Raw genomic sequence first — 20,690 nt, forward strand, 5'->3', positions numbered from 1 at the left:
AAATTGTATTAATCCCATTGTGAAGCAGTGGAAATTTTGTCCATTTCCTGCATGTGGCCACAATTTTACTCTTAACCTCTGACCAGTATTGCTCCATGTGCCGTGCACTGGAGTTAATGAAGCCATAGATAAAAATTGCAGGGCTGCCATAGGAATGGAAGTCCTTGATCTGCTGGCCAGGTAAGGGTTTATAAAAGCTGATGGAGACAGTGGGTACTGGATTGCTCCAATGCTAGAACAGCCAGGCTTCTCAAATCCCCTCTGGCCCAGTGTCAGCTTCATCATCATGGTGTTGCATGTTGCCTCATAGAAATGCCTGATGGTCTTTTAAACACAGATTTAAGTATCTGATTCAAGGCATTCACATTTGAAAATATAGATCTTAAGGACTTCACAGCTAATTAGATCTTTTCACTCATGGATTTCTGTCCTCAGGAGTAGGAGCTTTCCTGGGACAACTGTCCTGGGTTGAGTGAGTGGTGGAGTTTTTTTGGTGGCAGGGGAGGGGGCTATCGGGGCGGCCCCCTGTGAGAAGCTTCTCGAAGCTCCCCCAGCTCCACGTCAGCTCCACTTCTGTTTGGAAACTGAGCCAATCAGCTGCACCTCTGTGATAACGTATTTAAGAAGGGACGTGGTGACGGGCAGGGGGACTTGTGAGGAGGAGTTGCTGCAGCTGCGTGAACACCAAGGTCAGTGGAGGAACAGAGGAAGAAAGGAGGGTGGAGGTGTGCCAGAGCAGACACCCCCCTGTATCCTGTGGTGAGACGGCAGGGCGGCCCCCCCCTGCCACCCATGGAGATCTACAGTGGAGCAGACCCTGATTTATGGCCTGTGGCTTCCGCCTGGTTGATCAAAGTGCTTTGCCTGAAGAAGGCCGGGGTCTTGTGGGAAAAAGTAGCCCCGCTGTTGTAATTCAGTGCTGGGAGGATTGCAGCATGCGGGGGAGTCCCACAACGGAGCAGCTCAGGAAGGGCTGCAGCTGTGGGAAGGAATCCAGCTGGAGAAAGTTAGTGACCCATGATGGAGCAGTGTGGGGAACTCTGCGGCCTGTGGGAGGAACTCCTGTCTGAGAAAGTTTGTGGAGGACAGTCTCCTGTGAGAGGGGGACCACGATGGAGCAGGGGGGAACAAGTTCCAGCAGCTCCCCCCACTGAAGATAAAGGAAGTGGCAGCACTGACTGCACCCCCCATTCCCTGCCCCTGTGCCACTGGGGGAGGAGGTAGAGATATCACGAGCAGAACTGAGCCCGGGAAGAAGGGAAGGGTGGGAGGAAGGTGTTCTCAAGATGTGGCAATGCTTCTCACTGTCCTACTCTGTTATGTGTTGTTAGTGTCTGTAATAAATGTATGTTCTTTTTTTCTTCCCCTAACGAGCCTGCCTTTTCCTCGCGCCCATAAGGGGTGATTTTTTCCCCATCCCAGTCCTATCTTGAACCCCAAGCCTGGCTCTCTGTCCCTTCTCATTGCCAGAAGAGAAGGGAGAGAGAGCTGCTGCGTGGTGGTTGGCTGCCGACCAGGCTCAAACCACGACAACAACTGGTTAAAGTTATGGGGAGGGCTACTTTCAAAGTTGGGCTTTCTGGCATCTGCTGCTCATTTAGATGGTACCTGAACTCTATGAACCAAATTGCCCTCAAACCGTCCCAATATATTAATCTCTAAATATTTTGGTTTAAAATACTTCATGTTAGTATGAATTGATTAAAGAAAAAGAGAAACAAAATGATGCTGAGAAAGAGCTATTGCAGTTGCCCTTTAATTTTTTGTTGTGTGTTAGCTACATTATCTCCCAACCTCTGTTGGAGCTGTTATTTAAGTAAAACTTGGTATTACATTTCCTTTTATTAAATGTGCTATTTACACACAAATTAGAGCAGATCATGATGCAGCAAAGAACTTTTTATACTGTATAGATTATGCAGCAAAATAGTGCATGATCAGCAATAGATGCCTCAGTGAAGAATATTTTGCTGTTTTAAATCTCATCGTTATGAGAAGAATGTAATATCTAGATACAGAGATTTTACTGGAAACTTTTAGAGCTAGATTCTTGTCATCTAGCTGAAAATGAAAACTTGTTCATGATAATTAGACAAAGGAGATTAATGGAAAGCCCACACCATACATGCTGTTTAGATGCAACTCCAGAGACCTACTTTATCAGCTAGAACATAGCTGCATTCATTTTTGCTTGCTTGCCATGGGACAATCCCAGAAATACTTGGCAATGCATTGCCCTACTGCACTTAAACCCCTTGTCTACAAACATGAGGCAAAGTGAAGGTGGTTGAGGTTTCATTGAAATGAAGCACATAGTGTGACAGACCCAATATGTGCCAGCTTTATAAAACAAAAGTGCCCAATTTTATCATCATTGCCTTTTGTTCTGCACAATGCTATTCATGTGGTAGTTTTATAAATGCTTGCCGGTAGAGTCTGTAAGCCTCGATTTATCTGACTGCTTCCTTTCCTCTGCTGTCTGTTCTCAATTGCACTGCTAGTTTCCCTGCCCCCCACGGTTTCCTCTCCTAACCCAGCCCTTCTCCCCACACAAATCTGAGGTAGAACCTCCTAGCAGTATTCCAAGGTTCTGGGCTCAAAGACTAAACTAATTTGGTTTTGAATTGCAGATCAAACATAAACTGCAAAGAAGCATTTAATCAGTTAGGAGAAGCAAGGGTATGGCTTGTTTAAGTCCCAGAATCCATAAACCTGTAATGATTTTATTATATTGGTGTCAGTTTTCATTATTTTCATGAATGGGTATTCCCTGCTTAATGCACGATATTTGCATCTGATGAACCAACGAGTTTAAACATGGTTTGTTTTAATGCTTTGTGAATTTGCATTCAAATTCATCAGAAGTAATTCTATTTGAAATCACACAGGGCTAAACACAGTGGTTGTAAATCCATTTGAATTGAGATGCCAGAATCAGCCCATTAATCTACAAATCTACAATATAATTTTTGTATGGTTGGTGGGCTTTTGTTCTGTTTTTTCATGATGAAGCAGAGAGGATACCAAGTGCGTGTGTGGGAGGGGAAGTGTTCGGGGAGGTTGTGATAAATTGACCACGAGGGAGTATATCTTTGTTATGGAAACGGGCCTGTGAAAGGAACATATGAAAGGCCAGAGACCGTGGTTTGAGTGTCTCTGTCACTGCCCCTTGAGGTAGTTGCACGAGGAGAAGGGAAGTCTCTCAGATAAGCAGGTTTCCTAATATTCAGGACGATAGAGGTTGTCATCAGCACCTTCCATTTGGTCTGCAGAGTATCAAAGTTCAACCAGAGCTTCGAGCAGCGCTGTGACCTGCATTTAGTATTTTAAGTCCTCTTGCTAAACACTCTGTTAGCTTGGATTTTTCTCTGGTCTCTTGTTAAAAATGGAATGAATAAATGCAGCAAGGTTCACCTCCAACAGAAGCAGGGTCATTTTGGATGGAACAAAGGGGGCTATATTATAGCAACCAGTGCTTTATTTCTTGATGGCTGCAGAAGAAATCTGTACTTCTTTCAGTGCTTAGAGAATGGTTTTCATTTCTGTGTTATTAAATAGAGTGAATTGTCTGAAATTAAGATGTTTGTTTAAGATGATAGTTACCACATATATTGTTGTTTGAGAGTACAAAAACATGTAGATATGAGAGGGATTACTCTGTGAGAAGAAAGGTTTATCATCAACATTTGCCACACTACACATTCTTCTTAAATGTAACAGTGAAGTTTTTTAATAAAACTTATTAAAAAAACCCTATAAAAATGTATAGTTATACATAATGTACTTTAGCCTTTTAAAAGGAATGTCTTCATTTATTTGAATAGGTGACAACTCAAAATGGAATTCAACTAATACTTTTGAATGTGTTTGTGCAGTCATTTTGCTTAGAATTAGGCTGAAATCAGTATGAGAGAGAGATATTTGGCTGGGGACAAAAGTGATTTTTAGCTAACTTTGTGACTGCCTTCCTCTGGGAACAAGCAGTGCTGGTTTAGCCCTTTTAAAGCAGAAATTAAAGAGTCTAAGTCCCTGTTTTTAATGTCATAGGCTGGGGCTAAGTGAGGGTCCTACATAGAAAAGCATTTAAGCCTATGCTTAGCATTAGCTATATGCTTAATTCCCAAAAGTCTAACTACAGGCCCCTTCTTAGGCACTTGCAAGAATTGTGATGATCAGGAAGTCTACCATCTGACATCTGTGAAATGAGCTGGTAGACTTGAGTCTTTTTCATAATGAACCAGTTTCCATCTCATAAAATTCTGTAATTGCAGATGGTATCAGTGGACACCTATGACAATCTCAGCAGAGATTGCAGCCCGGCATTCCTCATTATAGGATACATGGACACTGAACTCCTCTGTGCTCATGAACATGGGGTTGATTCATTGACAGGGCATTATCAGGAAAATTGCAATGATGTGACTAGTGCTTCACTGTGGGTAAATGGAGTACCTCAACTCTTGGAGTTGACAATAGGCTCTTCTAAGAAATGATAATGCTGTGATTAAGACATAAAGCTGGGACTCAGTACACCAGGGAATTCTTGTGTGACCCTGGAAGCACACTTGTTTTTCGCTTCTCTGCCTGAAAAGTTAGAATAATGCTTTTTTCATTTTATGGTGTTATTTGGTGATAAATACATTACTAATTGTGAGCAATTCAGGAGATACTGTTTTAGAAGCACATGGTTAGAGAAATGCTATTTTATCTAGCATTTTAAATGCATTCGGTTCAGTTTACATTTGCATGTGCTTGTGCCTAGCAGTAGCGGAAAGCAGGCCAATTTTATTTTGCTTCCTAACTCTACATTGAGGAAATCAGCTTTAGGCACATAAACCTAAAAATCTTGCATCAAATTCACTCTGTTGTGAGAGAGACACTAAAAAATAACATGTGGAAGAATAAATACATTCATGAAAGACTTACTTTAGCTTGTTCTCTCAGACACTGATATAATTTTTCTGTGCGCATTTTCATATGTGTGTTTTCTTTTTATATATATAAAAAAGATAATATAATTCAAATAGCTTTAGAATCTTTTTATTTCAGTAGAAGCACCTGAATAATGTTTTAAGTGTACTTGGGGACACACTGAAAGAAATGGTGAACCTCAGTGGGTTTTGTAGCATTGGAATATATACCCAAAGATATAGCTACAAAATCTCTAAGTAAGCCCTACCTGGGACTCATAGCAGCTGTTTCAACCTGTGATGCCATGGGCTGCTCAGAAGCTCTTTAATATGCCCATCTTTGAAATGACAGACCGTAGTGTGTCCTCCTGCACATTTTGTCTGTTGTGTGCAGAAGTTAGGAAACTGTTAGTTCATTAAACTACGGTAGCTGGAAAAAGAGCAAGAAGTATTAAAAAAACAATGGTAGCTGAAATAAGAACACTTTAGCATAAGTGTCAGCAGGAGCTGTTAGTTTCTCTGTGGTTTTGAAAATCAGATCTTCCACGTATCTAGCTCCAGGCTTGTGGTGGTTTTTTGTTGGGGGTGTTATCTGGTCTCTGTCTTGTCACATATCACAAGCTTTACTGCTTTCACAAAAATGATCATAACTTCCTCTGAAATTTTGTCTGCTGCACAGAAAAATGTGAACTGAGTTGCAGTAACAGTAAAAGTACTTGGGGTCTGCTTATGTTACCACTAACGATGCTGTAGCAGGTCCTGTATAACAGCAGAATAAGAAGTGCATTGACTGCACTGTGCATCATGCTACAGACAAGTATACTAAGAACCGTAGTGTTTTTAAAGCAGTTGACATCATTTAGTTAACATAATTTTAAGCATTATTTGGATTCAGTTGCAGACAGATACATATAATAAATCTTTGAACAAGCGCTATCAGAAGTAAGAGCTAAGTGGCATTTAAAATATATTAGAAAAATGTGATCACTAATAAGTTTTAAAATATTCCCTCTTTTCCTAGTCTAAATTGAACCTCCAGAAGTTAAAAATAGGAAGAGCTAATGAAATGACCTGACAGGGTGGCAGGGCTTGTTTACTATTCTGTATTTGAATAGGATTCGTTCTTCATATGATTGACAGTCATTGCAAATTCTTTGGCTTTTTAAGACTTGAGGCGCCACAGTCTTGGGTGAACTTTAGTTCAGAATGGAGTTGTTTACAAAAGTTAACTAAGTAGTTACTGCAGAATCGCGTGCTATGTGTCACTGAACTGTTCTGGAATAGTATAGATTTGCAGTATAAATGGTGATGACTCGGGTTAAATCATATTCTAAGTACTGTGCAGTCAATTTATTCCATCTGAGAGCTTTGTCACCCTGGCACCTGGAAGTGGACAAGGTAGCTGCATTGGCTTTACATTGCTTGCCATGTCCAAATGTCTCCCTGCAGTACAGCATGAATGTTCTAGTGTTTCATCAAAATTAGATTATGCTGATCCAAAAGGGACAAAAATTTTCCTCCCTCTTCAGCATTTGCAGAGTGTGTAGCCAGAATCTGTACACTTAAACCTTCAATATTTCCATACAAGTCAGCCTTCTAATAGTTCTTGTTTCACTATTCTGAAGACTCCTTAGTCAAGATCTCTCCTCTAGAGAGGTCAAGACATAATTCAGCTGTAGCTGTACCAGAACAATGTGCAGCAGACATGAATGTGCAATTAAAAATTACTTTGGTCTGTTTTCTTTTCCTGTTTTACATTTTCATAAACTCACATGTAATTTGATGAACACTGCCATTCTTTAAATTTCTTCAGCATTACAGTTCTCAAGGGACTTCTCTCTCACTGAATGTCATTTTTGCAGATTTACTTTCTCTGCAAGTGCTAGTATGCAGTAGCAGAACTTTTATTTTGCATTGTTATTTTTGTATTTACTTTTGTTACATCCTGTGTTTCTTTTTAATGATGTTAGCGCTTCCTCCCTATTTAGTATTAACTCCATATACCATCTAAAAGCTGTTGTTTTCTACCTCTAGCTAACCAGCATTTTAGGTAGTATTGTCGACAGAGTAGTATGAATAATATTCAGATCTTGAAAGCACAGCTTTGCAGCCAAGCAGAAGCAACTTGAGTAAGGAGCTTCTGAGCCCTTAGGCAGAGGTGCAGTGGAACAGTTTACTTTGCACTTCCCCTGCAGCCCTGGCACACACACCATCCGAGCAATTCCGGCATCAGTAGCATTCAGCGGTGGCTCAGAAGGCACCACCTTTGGTGTCTTCTGTCTTGTTTTATCTATGTACAGCCTGGTGCCTTCTAACACTGGGAGTGGAAGACAGCTCATTTAAGTACTACTCTATCAGTAGCACTGAAAATATATATCTGTCATCAGAAGGGTCAACTATATGAACAGCTCTCCCTTTGAAGATGTGCTGGAAACATGCTGCTTCCATCCTTCACCAGAGGTGAATCATGAAAAGAAGTCTTTGTCACAAACTTGACCCTTGAAATGGGTATAAAAGATTTACCCGTCTCTCCAGCCTCTGCTTTCCAGCCCACCTCCCAGAACCAGCATGTACACCTGCTTCAAGCTTCCCAAATAATCCTAACATTACTGATAAGCCTGTGACACTCTGAACTGAAAAATCAGCATCTTTTCTGACGATCATCATTTTAGGCATGATAAGCCTTGATGCTATCAGTGCCTCGAGAGGAGTGAGGGCCCAGCAGAGGGGGAGGCCTCTGCATTGTGGAGGGATCACCTGTAACCAGCCCTATTCCCTCCTTCTCGGAAGTTGTTGGATCCCTTGCACTGAGACTGGCTTTTAGGGTGGGAAATCTGATGCCAGAAGCTTGGGAATTGTCTTCATAATTAATTCACCTTCATTTTATGCCATGTACCCGTTAGGAGTACCAGCTGTACTGGTGGTTGATCTTATATTGTCGTTATACATATAAAGCTGAAGCATCTAATCGGTTGTTTTTTCAAAGCAGGGGTTGGCATGACCTACAGCTTTCAGCCTAAATGATCCTAGTGCTCCTTTCCAGCTGTAGATCTATTGCAAAAATATATAAATATTATTAGCCACTGGAGTTGCATTTGATGCTATCAAAGCAAAGAAATAAATCTTTCTCCACTGAAAATCTGTACAAGTTAAAACCATAAACCCCCCTTCCCTTGTTTTCTTCTGAAACCAGTTGTAAAGCTCTCTTTCTTTCACTGTGCCAGCCTCTAATGTTTGACCAGATGTATGTCACTCCTCCAGTTTTCTTTCCTATATTCCCAAGCAGGTGAGAGACAAAAAGGAACATATCAACTGTATGTCAGTGTCTAGATAAAAAGCTGAAAAATTAAGTTATGAAGTTCACCCTTTTTAGCAGAATGAACTGATCTCATATTGGCCCAGCATAGCTCGTTCTTCCTGACAGTTTATTACTTCTAATCATATGAATCAGGGCTCATTCCAGTATGATTTTGATGAAGTCCACAAAAGAGAATATCCAAAACATCTCCTCCAACGCTTTGGATATTGAAACAGAACATTTTTTTCTGATAAGATAGTGCAGTAATTGCTTTACTTATTAGATGAGCATTACCTTTTGACGTAACCCATCCCACAGACTCCTGATGCCTCGCATGCTGAGAAGTCCTGTCCTTGAAGTTACTGTAGTGCAGAATGATCAGAACTTATCACTGATGTTTTGTGTAGCATTTACTTGCAACTTCTTGGCAGAGGGTGACCTCTAGTACTGTCTCTAAACATTTTCAATTTACAGACTCAAGAATTTTTGCTGTCTTTGACTCTCATTCTTTTGAAGAGGTCAGCCCTTTATGAATTTGCCACAAGAAAGAAGTTCAGAATACCCTATATATTTAAAGAGCTTAATAGGAATATAGCCACAATGAAGACAAAACATACAATTCTTTTTAATATTTATAGAAGAAATTCACATTGTTTTAAGTGTACACAAGCAGCTGCTGTCATTTGGCTATGAGCAGATGTTAGACCTCCAAAAGCTTCGCTGATAATTAAAATACTAACAGTTAGTGTTTTACCCCAGCTGCAGGTTCTGTTTACTGTAAATTTGATTTTAATGGTGCCTCTGTGCAGTTATTGAATAGAGGTTTGTTTTCTACTATACATACAAAAGTGTCTACAATGAAGACAAATGGTTATTTCCCATAATTTACTCTGGAAAGATATGAATATACACTGTAACATAGTTGAATTTATAAATGAAATACAGATATGACTCTCACATTGGAAATGGTAGTTTCTGCTATCTTAACTAACAAAAAAACCTAGAGAAACTTACAATTTCTAGTTATTCCCAAGCATTTCTGCTAAAAACTGCTGTGCTTTTCAAATGGGTTCAGATGTGCCCTCGAGCAAAGAACAGGTGCTCCTTTTTACTGAATGAGTGCATAAATCAGAATAAATAAATACAGAAAATCATGATACTTGTATTTGATAGGTATGCAGAAGAATATAATTTCTGCTTGATCATTTAATAACATGATGTTTTATTTTAGGTATCCCTTACAAGTGTCTGTTCTCTTTAGTGCATATACTTACATCAAACGTTAGGGAAGGCTAGCCACTTTCAGGATTGTTAATCCCAAGGGCCTGATTATGCAAACACAATGCATAATGCAAGCTACCATGTTTAGTCCCTTTGAGACTATTGAGGCTAACTATGGCAGTAAGCAGTACTCTTGATAAATAAATGTTTATAAGACCAGGATCTAAACATATATATTCTTGAAAAAAACACAAATTCTTGCTGAGATAATGACAAAAAGAGTTTTTTGCTTTTTTTGACAAAACAGTTACTGTCTGAGACTAGACCTATTTCAGAAATCCACATCATTTTCCTTATGAGCAGAGCTTATGGGGGTTTTTTCCCTGATTTTCTCGTATCAGCGTTCATATTATTTTTTGTATTATCTTACATGTTATATCTGCCTAGGAAATGTAAATATCTGGTGTGACCAAGCACAACCTGCATCTCTTGGAATAAGGATTCTGAGTTAGAAGTGCTAAAAATGCACTTTCCAGTTGCACTGTGGGGGATAAAGCAGAAAAAGTGCATCCATGTAACATCAGTGTCAGTTGTTCCCAAACTGAGGGCCAGAGTAGCTTTTGAAGCTGGTTATTCTCATCTCCAGCTGCTAAATTGCACTGGAAGAGCTAGCTAAAATACTCCCAAATACATTCCTAATGCTGCTTGCCCATATAGGTAACTGCTGTATATGCCACAGTGAGGCTTTTGCTCACACGTAGGAGTTGAGAAGACAAGCCTGTGTGGTGGCGAGCTGGTAAAGAGGAAAAGTAGTCTACAAGTAAATCATTTTTTGTGCAGGCTAGGCAGTTGTAAAGTCTGCACGTTAACACTGTACATGTTTGCTATGATCGGTGGGAGTTTCAGTATGTATATTTTTTTATTTGCATAGCTTTTGTAACACCAGGCTCTGTGGTGTTCATTTTTGACCTTGAGTACAGGAAAGGAGAAACTGAAATTTTTCACAGAAAAGGCCTTTTCCCAAAGGTTAATTGGACACTGGAGGGAAACTAAACCAAACCAAACAAACTGCCTAAACCCTCTAACTGAATGGCTCAGTTATTTATTTTGGTGGTTGTTCTTTCTTTTGTTTCTTTTTGTTACTGTTGTCATAGTCTTCTAAGGTGTGGGAAATAGAAATAACAAACAGGAAAATTCAGTCTGTTTTTCAAAAGGAAAAAAAAATTACAAAAAGATTTCCTTTTACATTTTAAGGAAGCTAAAAGGACATCTGCTGCTTTGTTTAAGATACCTGAAAAGTTAAAACTTCATCCTTTTGTTCAAGCAATTCTTAGGAGACCTTGAGGTTTCTGAATATGATTGAGTGGTTAAGGACAAAGCTAGAAGCCAAGGATGTTTTCAGTTTCAGCATTGAAACATGACATTACTGGATTTTTAAGTATAAAATGAACAATGAATGTTATTTGGGAACTGGTTTTGTTGTTTAATTTTCTTTTTGCAGTAATAACATACTGAAAGGAAAAAAAAAAACTTGCTGCATTGGTATCTCTTGAGATTTATGTACTTTGTGTCAATAGCAGACTGTTTTTATATCTCTTAGGGAGCTGGTTAAGTACTCTTAAGGTAAGGTATAAGGTATATTTATTTGTACTGCTTTACAAATATTTGCTGCCTTTGTAGACATAATAGTTCTGACATAGCCATTTTGGGTTGCTGATTTATTTCACTTCTTGGTTTGACCCATCCTATTTTCTGTCCTTCAGCAGAAGACATGAATGAGCCTTCACAACCTCTTATTTAGCAGCTTAACTGGCTGGTTTAGGAAATGCTGGCCTGTGCATTGCTTGCACATAAAAACCTTAGAAATTAGAAATAATAGTTTTTACTATGGTTAAGGAGCAGAGATATGAAAAACGTGGCTTATCATTTTGGCCTCTGAAAATTGAGGAAATCTCAAAGTTATGACATTATGCCACTGTTCTTAGACTGCACTTAATTAATGAAAGTAGACATCATTACAAAAATAATTTAAAAAAAAAAAAAAAAGGAAATAAAAAAGAGCAGAAACTTGGAGCTTGATCAAGGCCTATATTATTTCTTAATGAATTTGAATGGTGGACTTACCGTACCATTGAAAATATTGTACTGCCATGGAGACAATAACTTTTAAAATAAAAAAATCAGTTGCTCATTCAAGTGATGCCCAATATAAGTTGAATTTTCTATATCTTTTAAATTCCTTGAAGGTTATATTTAATTGAAGGAAAAGATGTTTCTTTGCATTCTCATTACTTAATATTCATTGCATTTTAGTAGATACCAAATATTCATGTGTGTCAATAAATAACATATCTAATTATCAAAGTATGAAAAATTAAGTGTTGCTGAATAGGGTGCTATAAATCAGGCCTCCTAGAACTTTTGCAGAAAAGGAAAAATAGCTGGTTTAAGCTTGCTGTGTAAATGCAGATCATTTCCGTCGTCGTAATAGATTATTTCATTTATGACTTACTGCTTTGTCCTAAAGGTGTTCCTTGTGAAGGATGTCCTCAGCCTAGCCTCACCATGCACAGCGGCTTGCTACAACTTTTGGGGAAGGGTTAGAATTCTAAAGAGGCTGCTGGCTGAGAGCAAAGTGGTGCTTTACATATAATATTATCCCAGACTTTCCTAACGCATTACGCATTTCTTTCTGAGACAAGTCTCCTTAATGCCATCTTTATCTGCTACACGATGCATGAAATCTACTTTCTGTTTTAGAACTGCGGCTGACCCCCGACCCCGTGAGTGGCGCCACAATGTGACCTTTCTATTGTCATCAGCTTTCATTCTCCTGAAAATTCTATGAATTTTTATTACAAGTTTTTTTAAACCAAGCTGAGGCTTCAACAAATTACTTGACACAGATGAGATGAAGTTGTTGAAGTAGTGTTAGATAAGTTTTACAGCCAGCATGTGTGCTGCTGAACAGTACAAAGCCAGTGTCCTACAATGTCATACACCAGTAACTGCTGAGCCTACTATTGGATAAATACATCATTTTATGGAACATTGATTGTTCTATAAACCCAATGGAGTATTATGCTCTATGATCAAACCATTTAGATTGTGTGTAGAGCACAGAAAATGCCATATTCAGGATGGTACTAAAAGTGCCATTTGTGTATTTTATGGATGTCATTACAGGGGAAACTTCTCTCTGTAGGCCCTGTTTACTGCAAAATTTTTTAGTCTGTAATGACATTTTTCATTCACAACGTATGCCTTCAAGAGAGGGGGCCCTTGTTTTATTTGTTTCATTCAAGTTTACTGCACAAATCCTGTACATTTTAATTAAATGTAAGCTTAACAAAAGAATAAGGTATTTATTCTGTGGGGAACAAATGATGACAGTAACAAAAGAATAAAACAGACACACAAAAGAAAGTCAGGTATGGAGTAAAAGAGAGGGAAAAAGGTACTAAGCCCTATTTGTAGTTTCCCAGAAGCACATTAAACATCAAAGCATTTCTTTTAGCCCTATTTCAGGAGTTTGTGGTCTCTGAGAATTAAAATAACCTGCAAATATGGATTTAATGTCTAAAAAATCCTGACATTTTCAAATAAAAAACTAACAGTCGCTCAGGACTCCAACTGATAAATAATGACTCTACTGAAATGACAGACTTCTTGGAAAGAAACCAATTCTGTGATCATTGCGCCCCTAGATATGAAACACCTCTTTACAAATTGTCTGAATATGAGCTCTCGTATCATTATATTTTGTCATTTTAATGCCTATTTGTGTATCTTTTTAATTTGCAATGACATGCAATCAGCAACAAGTCCACTTTTCCTAATATTAATGTGGGCTTGTATTGCAGCTTAGGTTTGCCATGTCAGCCAACACTTACCCCTTCTCTTTACCCGTTTTTAAGAGGGGGCGAGAGGCAGGCTGGATTTAGTAGGACAACATGATTTGTTGCTACATACAGTCCAATAATGTGACATGTTCCTTAAATGCATAAAAATTCCTACAGATGTTGTGCTGGATAGCAGTACTCCATTATAGAAATGCACTGTTCCAAAGTCGAAATAGCAGCTAAGCCTCAAAATATGTTGTTTTCTAAATATCTTCCTTACTTGTCTTTTCACTGTTAAAGCAAAAGAAAACCAGTAAAATCTGCAATTCATATTTACCATGAAAAATCACTAAAATTGAAGTTGATGTACCCAGTAAATTCTTGGTCATAGTCCAGTTAAAATTTAAAGTTACAGTAGATTCACATTAGTTTAAATGACACTTGAACTTCTACACAGCTCAACATTAATTCATTATAGTTGAAATGGAAGAATCTTCAGTGGGTGAATCTTTTACAATCTGATTGAGGCTGTTACATTTTATAGGAGCCATTTTTCAAAGCAGTACTGACAGCACTCGAAGTTATTAAATTGCTGAATCAAAAGATGGACCTGCAATCGCATTTATGAACTGTGATGGAATAGCTGGGGTTGCACTGAGCTGAGGTTAAGATGTTGGTGTAGTTAAGCTTCATCACACCCCTTAGTGACAGCAGTATTTACCCATGTAGTTTACTTTAATGGTCAGGAAGTGGCTTAACTCACCTCTGGATTCAAATAGATTAAGTAAGCAGTCAGAATGGCATAATTATCAGTGCTGCGAGGGATTCACCGGATAGCTCTTCACCCAGGAGACTTCCCATTCAATTGCACAGTAAAGACTGGAGTTGCATAGGTTCATGGGTACAGAATTTATTTGAGGAGATGAAAACAGGATGAATTCCCTTTTTCTTTCCCTCCCCCAGACCAGAGCTTTTCCTCAATGCAGCGACACTGTGTCCTGTACATAAATTATCATGATCTTAGGGGAAAGATGTCATGATTTTGCTGTGCACATGTGAAAATTATGATCGTAGAGTTATTTTGATTTTGAAATCCAGTGGAAAATGCATGATTTGTAGAGTTATTTTGATTTTGTGCCACATCACTGCCAGGCTCCTCTTTTATCATGTCAACAAAGCAAGATTCCTGAGAGAATTAATTACTTCTACTCTATTATAAAATGTGGAGGAGCTAAGATAATTGTCATTTTATGTTGATTTCCTCTTCCTATTTTTCTGCTCGTTGGGGGGTCTTGTGAATGTCAGTGCCTACAGAGAGCACAGGAAAAGTGGGGATAAGAGCCAGTCGTACCACAGTAAGCTTCCTTCTTGCTTGTGCCTGACAAAATGTACTTCAATTGCGTGTGCCAAATTTATCATGCAGCATCACTTGGAAACACTCTAATGGTTTAAATTGTTAATTTTCTTTTCCAAAGATAACCTGCCTTGCAAACTAAGATGGAGAAAGTTGTATAACATAAGTTTAGACTTGTGAAGGTGATTTGCAGCCTTTCAGCTTAACAAAATTACTGCTTATGCATCAGAGTACAGTTCTCCACCAGAGGTTTTGTAATAGAAGAAAGATGGATATATGGATGGATAGGTAGGTAGGTAGGTAGGTAGATAGGTAGGTAGGTAGGTAGATAGATAGATAGATAGATAGATAGATAGATAGATAGATAGATAGATAGATAGATAGATAGATAGATAGATAGATAGATAGATAGATAGATAGATAGATAGATAGATAGATAGATAGATAGATAGATAGATAGATAGATAGATAGATAGATAGATAGATAGATAGATAGATAGATAGATAGATAGATAGATAGATAGATAGATAGATAGATAGATAGATAGATAGATAGATAGATAGATAGGTGGGTGGGTGGGTGGGTGGGTGGGTGGCAGCAAGAGCTCAGTCTTTTAAGCATTTGTGTTATCTTGGAATATTATCTTGATGTCCACCTTAGTATATCAAGTTGCTAGAGGCTGCAAGATGCCAATACTCAGTCTTGGAGTAACATAGCTTCTACGTGTGAACTTACCTTTAAGCAAATGAGCTCTGGATTTTAGAGCCCAGTTTAGTTCTCTGTGGGAACAGTGCCTGGCAGCTCTATGCTTTGGGTGAAAGAGCCCCCTTAGACCAGTTTAGTATAATTTCCTTGGCCTCTTGAGTTCAGTGGAGCATGTTGTTCACTAGAAGTGTCTTGGTGGTTCGGAACATACAGTACTATCTAGAAATTCGACTGTAAGAGTCAATATTTTTTCTTGCTTGTTTTATCCCAAACAAGCAATGGAGTATCTATGTGTGTTAGTGGTAAGATGCTATGCGCGTTATTCCAGAGATATGATTTCAGTTTGTGCAGGTGAATTTAAACTAGAGCATGAGTGTGGGTAGTCTCAGCAGCATGGGCTTCATCAGCCTTCCCAAGGCCCAGCTGGCATTAGACCTCACCTTGTCCTCAGTGTCCGTGGCCCACTCTTCTGCAGGGGTGCTTCAGGATGGCACTGCCACGGGGAAACAGATAGGGCTGTTCTGCCACGGACATCCACAAAGCTGGTCACAGAGTGCTCTCAGTTATGTCTTCCCCAAAATGCTGAAAGCAGCCCTGAGGCCATGCTTTGATGATGGTGGGCTTGACATGGTGCAGCTGTGGGTGCCATTTGCTTTGCCGAAGCTTTACTGTTAATGATGAGAACTGAGAAGGAAACCTTCAATGACCCAAAACCAGACTGAGTGACAGAGCAAGCAGTTGGAATGTGGAGGTTACAGGTATTTTAATTTGTTAACTGATTTCATGTAGAAATAATTAAGTGTAATTGAGGTTTCTCTGGATTATATTTTATAGAATATCCTGCTTAGGGTAAGAAAACTACGGAGTGTTTTCCCCAGGCTAGTGACTGAGTCAGTCAGGTGTGCTGGAGAAGATGCTAGGTGGGAAATGAAGGGGAAGACAATGGCATCAAGATGACAGCATGGCAATTACCTCGCCAACAAAAGCAGGGTATTAAGAAGATCAGCCACAGTTTTTCACACCCAGATATGTTTAATGTAATATATGATCCTAAAATTCATTACTGAAGTACTGAAATATCACCGATAAGATCTTCTATAAAAGATGTGTTAATGGCTTTTAACTGTATACTGTATTTATCTAGGCTTTTTTATACAGCATATTTTAAAAAACACATTTAAATTGTTAATAGGCTGCAGAATTATTAAACTCAGCAATTATTTCAACCTGTAAATATGTTATTTGGAAAACATGCAAATTGTTTTTGTTCACTTGCTCATTTTATCTGTGTTTTCTGCCAGTGAAATCTAAAAATTGTCAAGGAATTTTTTTCCATTTAAGCTACAATTTGTTACAGTAATGAACTGATATTTGCCATGATACCATGTTAACAGCATATTTTATCTTGTAGGCATTGTGTCCAAGTCCTATGAGTGCCGACTGAAGGGGCAAGGAGCAACCTTTGTGGAAACTACGAGTCCTTTTACTGCAGCAGCACTGGGAGAGGTTTCTCCAGTTAAAGAGAAGGTCTTTCGGGGCAGTAGAAGACAGCCACAGTCACCTGAAGAAGTTCAGCAAGTTATTATTATTCAAGGATACGATGGCGACTTTGCAATTGATGCCTCTGTGGAAGAAACAGCAGCGGCTACCCTTCAGACTCTAGCGATGGCTGGTCAGATGGCCAGGGTAGTCCATATTACAGAAGATGGACAAGTCATAGCTACAAATCAAAACGGCTCGCACATGAGTAGTATGGTTCCAGGGCAGATACTTACCGAGCATTTAGCAGATGGTGCAACACAGGTGGTAGTGGTTGAAGGAACAGGAACTGATATGGAGGAGGCCGTTCGAATAGACACAGTTCCTGACTCCAGTAGCACTGTACTGCAGCAGATCGTGCGACACGAAGTTTTAGATACTTCTGAAGCTACAGTCCATCCTCCAGACTCTGCCTCGGCACTAGATGCCCTGCTTTGTGCTGTAACAGAGCTGGGTGAAGTGGAAAACAAATCTGGACTCCTTGACAGATGCAGGTCTAGTCACAAAGATTTCTTGCAAATTCCAAACCCAGAGATGCCCAGCTTTCCCAGGGATGCAGAGGGACAAGAAATACAAATGTTCCATGAAGTTCAAGAGGCTCGGGAAGATACCGAACCTATGGAAGTAGTGACGCGGGTCATGCACCCATCGGCTATAATTGCATCTCAGGAGAGAGCTGAGGCTGCCTTCAAGAAAATGGTCCAAGGAGTGTTACAGTTTACTGTATGTGATACGGCTGCAGCCGACCAGCTGATGAAAGAAGGTGTCACTCAGGTCATTGTAAATGAGGAAGGGACTGTGCATATGGTAGCTAGAGAAGGCTCTCAGATAATTATGCAGGAAGCTGGTAGCCACGCGCTCAGTGTCCAAAGCGAGCACATGGATTTAGTTGAGTCAGATGGGGAAATATCACAGATTATTGTCACAGAAGAAATAGCTCAAGCCATGGTTCAGGATTCTGATGGTGACTTCTCCGAAGGTGCAACCCACTACATTGTCACAGAATTGCCACCAGGCATGCAGGATGAGCCTGGTGTGTACTCGCATGCTGTGATAGAGACAGCTGGGTCTCAGGAGATTTTGCAGGCTGGTACTGCTATGAAAGCAGAAGCTGTATCCCCTGATAGAGCAGAACAGTTAACAAGCATGGTCATTTATACAGAGGGTGGCTCACAAGTAATTGAAGGACAGAGAGATGATAACGAAGTACAAGAAGCATGAAGAGCTTCATCTCCTAGGCCTGATGCAGGGCAAAGCTGGAAATTACCAGAGCCATGGAGACACTGCATTCCTGGAACATTTTCTGTAAAACCTCCTCAATACAACAGCCTACTCGCCAGGTAACAAATACTCACCCTGTGGGAGGCGAAGGTCAGCTACGAGGAGATGTTCACTGAAAAGGATAGTACAGTCTTGTTACAATAGCTCTAAGAATTATTATATGGGATTATTATAAAACAAGCATATTAGGGTACAAAAAAGGATAAAAAGCTCCCCTCTCCCCCCCCCAAAAAAAGTAGATATTTTTCCTGTTCACTGCTTTCTTTGCTGTTTTTTTTTGTTTTTTTTTTTTTAATGTTGTTGCATCTCAAGGTAATTCCCTGCCTTTGGTCATTTTTGTCTAACATAATCACAGGAATAAAATAATTCCACTTACATGTACATTTTGTGAACAGATAAATAAACAAAAAATACAGAAATCACAATAACAAGGTGAATAGGTAAGCTTACATACTGTAATCGGTGCCCTTCTTCATTTTAAAGAAGAACAGGTGACATTTTGCTTTCTAGAATCTTACTTTAAAATATCCCTGGCTAAAAATGTTATCAATACAAGTATTTTTAGCATCTAAAATCAAATTTTTCATAGTAACTTACTCTTTCATGGTATCACATAGGACTCTCCATAAAGAAGAGCTCAAAAAAGCTACACTTCAGAAAATTCTTGATTATACATATTCAGGAAGAAGAACTTGATGCCTGTAACTTCTACTTAATTTTAGATGAGAGTCCTACATACGAAATGTGCATTTTTTGAAAAAAAAAAAAAAACATTGTCACTGTCAGTGTTTTGCTTTTCTTATAAATAGTGCTTCATATAAATACCATTTTGCAGTTCATTTTGTGAGCGACTTCTGAAATGTTATGGGGTTTTTTAAAGAAAATTCTGACATTGACATTAACAAGTAGGAAAAAAAAAGAGGTGACCTTGTATTTCTTGCTTAGTCCAGAATGTCAGTTATTTACTTGTGGATATACTGCAATTGGTCAGTGCAAGTTCATGTTGAAAAGATTTGTTTCATGATACAACTACTTTTGTTTCTTTAAAAAAAAAAAAAATGTAAAATATAAACTGGCAAGCTTTGGGGATTATTTTTTTTGTCTTTCAAATAAAATGTTAGCATTAAAATGAAGCATCATGATTTTTAATATTAAGCAATAAACAGAACTGGCATTCAGCAGGAGCAAACGAATGCTATCTGTTATGTCTGTGCATTTTCTCTTTTCTCTTTTCTTTTCTCTAGCTCGCTAGATAGATAAAGATAAAAGAATCTAATTTCTGAAGTGTGCCTCATGCATGCTTAATATAATTGTGTAAGTGTTTAGGGTATAAGCCATGCAGACTCTAGAGATAACTGGGTTTCCTATCATGTTTAATATCTTAAAATTATCAACTGTGAGAAAGTTGGGGTGAGGTAAAACAATAGTTCCTTCCTGAAGCAACTGTTTAAAAATGTATTTTCTGATAGAGCTGCTTAGAAAAGGTGCTTCATTCTGGGGCTATAAGATCCTGCTGTCTTTTCATCTCTTTTCATTACTATTTTTTTTTTAATTTTATTATTTTCCAGGAATTAAGGTTGTGTCTTTGTCAAACCCCCAAAAAAGTAAATTTCAAGTTAGACATCGAGATTCATAATTAGCCGAGTTTGACTTGCTCATCTTTCTTAAAAGTGACAGGCTGTTCACTTACTCTTAAATACTGTCTTCAGCAAACAGTGACAGGATCAACTCCCGTTTGTTATCAGGAAAAAGGTGACCTTTACAAAATGATGGCCCTCTGCAAGACTCTCACAGATGTTCAAAAAACGGAATGTTTTTCAGTGGAAATATTTCTTCTTGATCATTTCTCCTGTTAACTGTAGCCCTGTGGTCTTGCAGCTTGGATGCTAATTCTTTGCTGTGCTTAGTCCTGTATGGCTAACCTTTCTGCTGCAGTACAGGGTGTTGACACTGACATGCTGCAGTTTACCATTTGTGATTTATTTAGGATAAATATGTCTCAGGTGGCATTTAATCCTTCATAAAACCAGTGTAGCCTGCAGTGTCAAACCAGCAATCACATTGTATGCACAATGAAAAGAGCAGACCTTTGCATAAAAAAAAAACAGTGGTAGGTGTTCCTGTGCTTGGGAGCATTGGAAAGGATTCACTAACCTACTGTGTGCTGTAATTACCTGGAATCTCAGGTTAACAGTGCTTCTTTCTGAGCTGAGCCTGATCAGGAGAGCTAATATTTTTCTAGGGCTTTTTTTTTTTTTTTTTTTTTCGTTTTTAATGTGCGCTTTAAAGTTAACTTATTAGCGCCCTGCAAATGTAACATTAGAAATCAAGGATGACACTCATTCCGGTGCAGACAGCGTGCTTAAGGACCCCACGCACCATCTCAGCCCCATGCTAAAATGCTCTCTGCCATACACCAAAAGTGGAGGCTACAGCAGATCTCTCCCAGGGCTTAGGAAACTCATCTCTGGCATTTGTCTCCCACCCATGCCTGAGCTCCTGGCACTGTGCCGTATCCTAAACTGGGAGGAGGTTAGCC

General features: G+C 39.0%; 1 protein-coding gene across 2 annotated transcripts in view; it reads left to right on the forward strand.

The window, feature by feature from the left end:
- The window catches only part of ZNF407 (zinc finger protein 407), a 353,237-nt gene extending 333,899 nt beyond the window's left edge, over positions 1-19,338 (forward strand). For both annotated transcript variants that reach the window (XM_042798036.1, XM_042798037.1), the window contains one exon: positions 16,743-19,338. In XM_042798036.1, coding sequence (XP_042653970.1) covers positions 16,743-18,091 — 1,349 coding nt within the window. In that variant the 3' untranslated portion in view covers positions 18,092-19,338. The remainder of the gene's footprint in view (positions 1-16,742) is intronic.
- Positions 19,339-20,690: the final 1,352 nt, after the last annotated feature.

This window comes from Tyto alba, unplaced genomic scaffold, assembly GCF_018691265.1.
Source record: "Tyto alba isolate M040663 unplaced genomic scaffold, T.alba_DEE_v4.0 Super-Scaffold_27, whole genome shotgun sequence".
Classification (NCBI taxonomy): domain Eukaryota; kingdom Metazoa; phylum Chordata; class Aves; order Strigiformes; family Tytonidae; genus Tyto; species Tyto alba.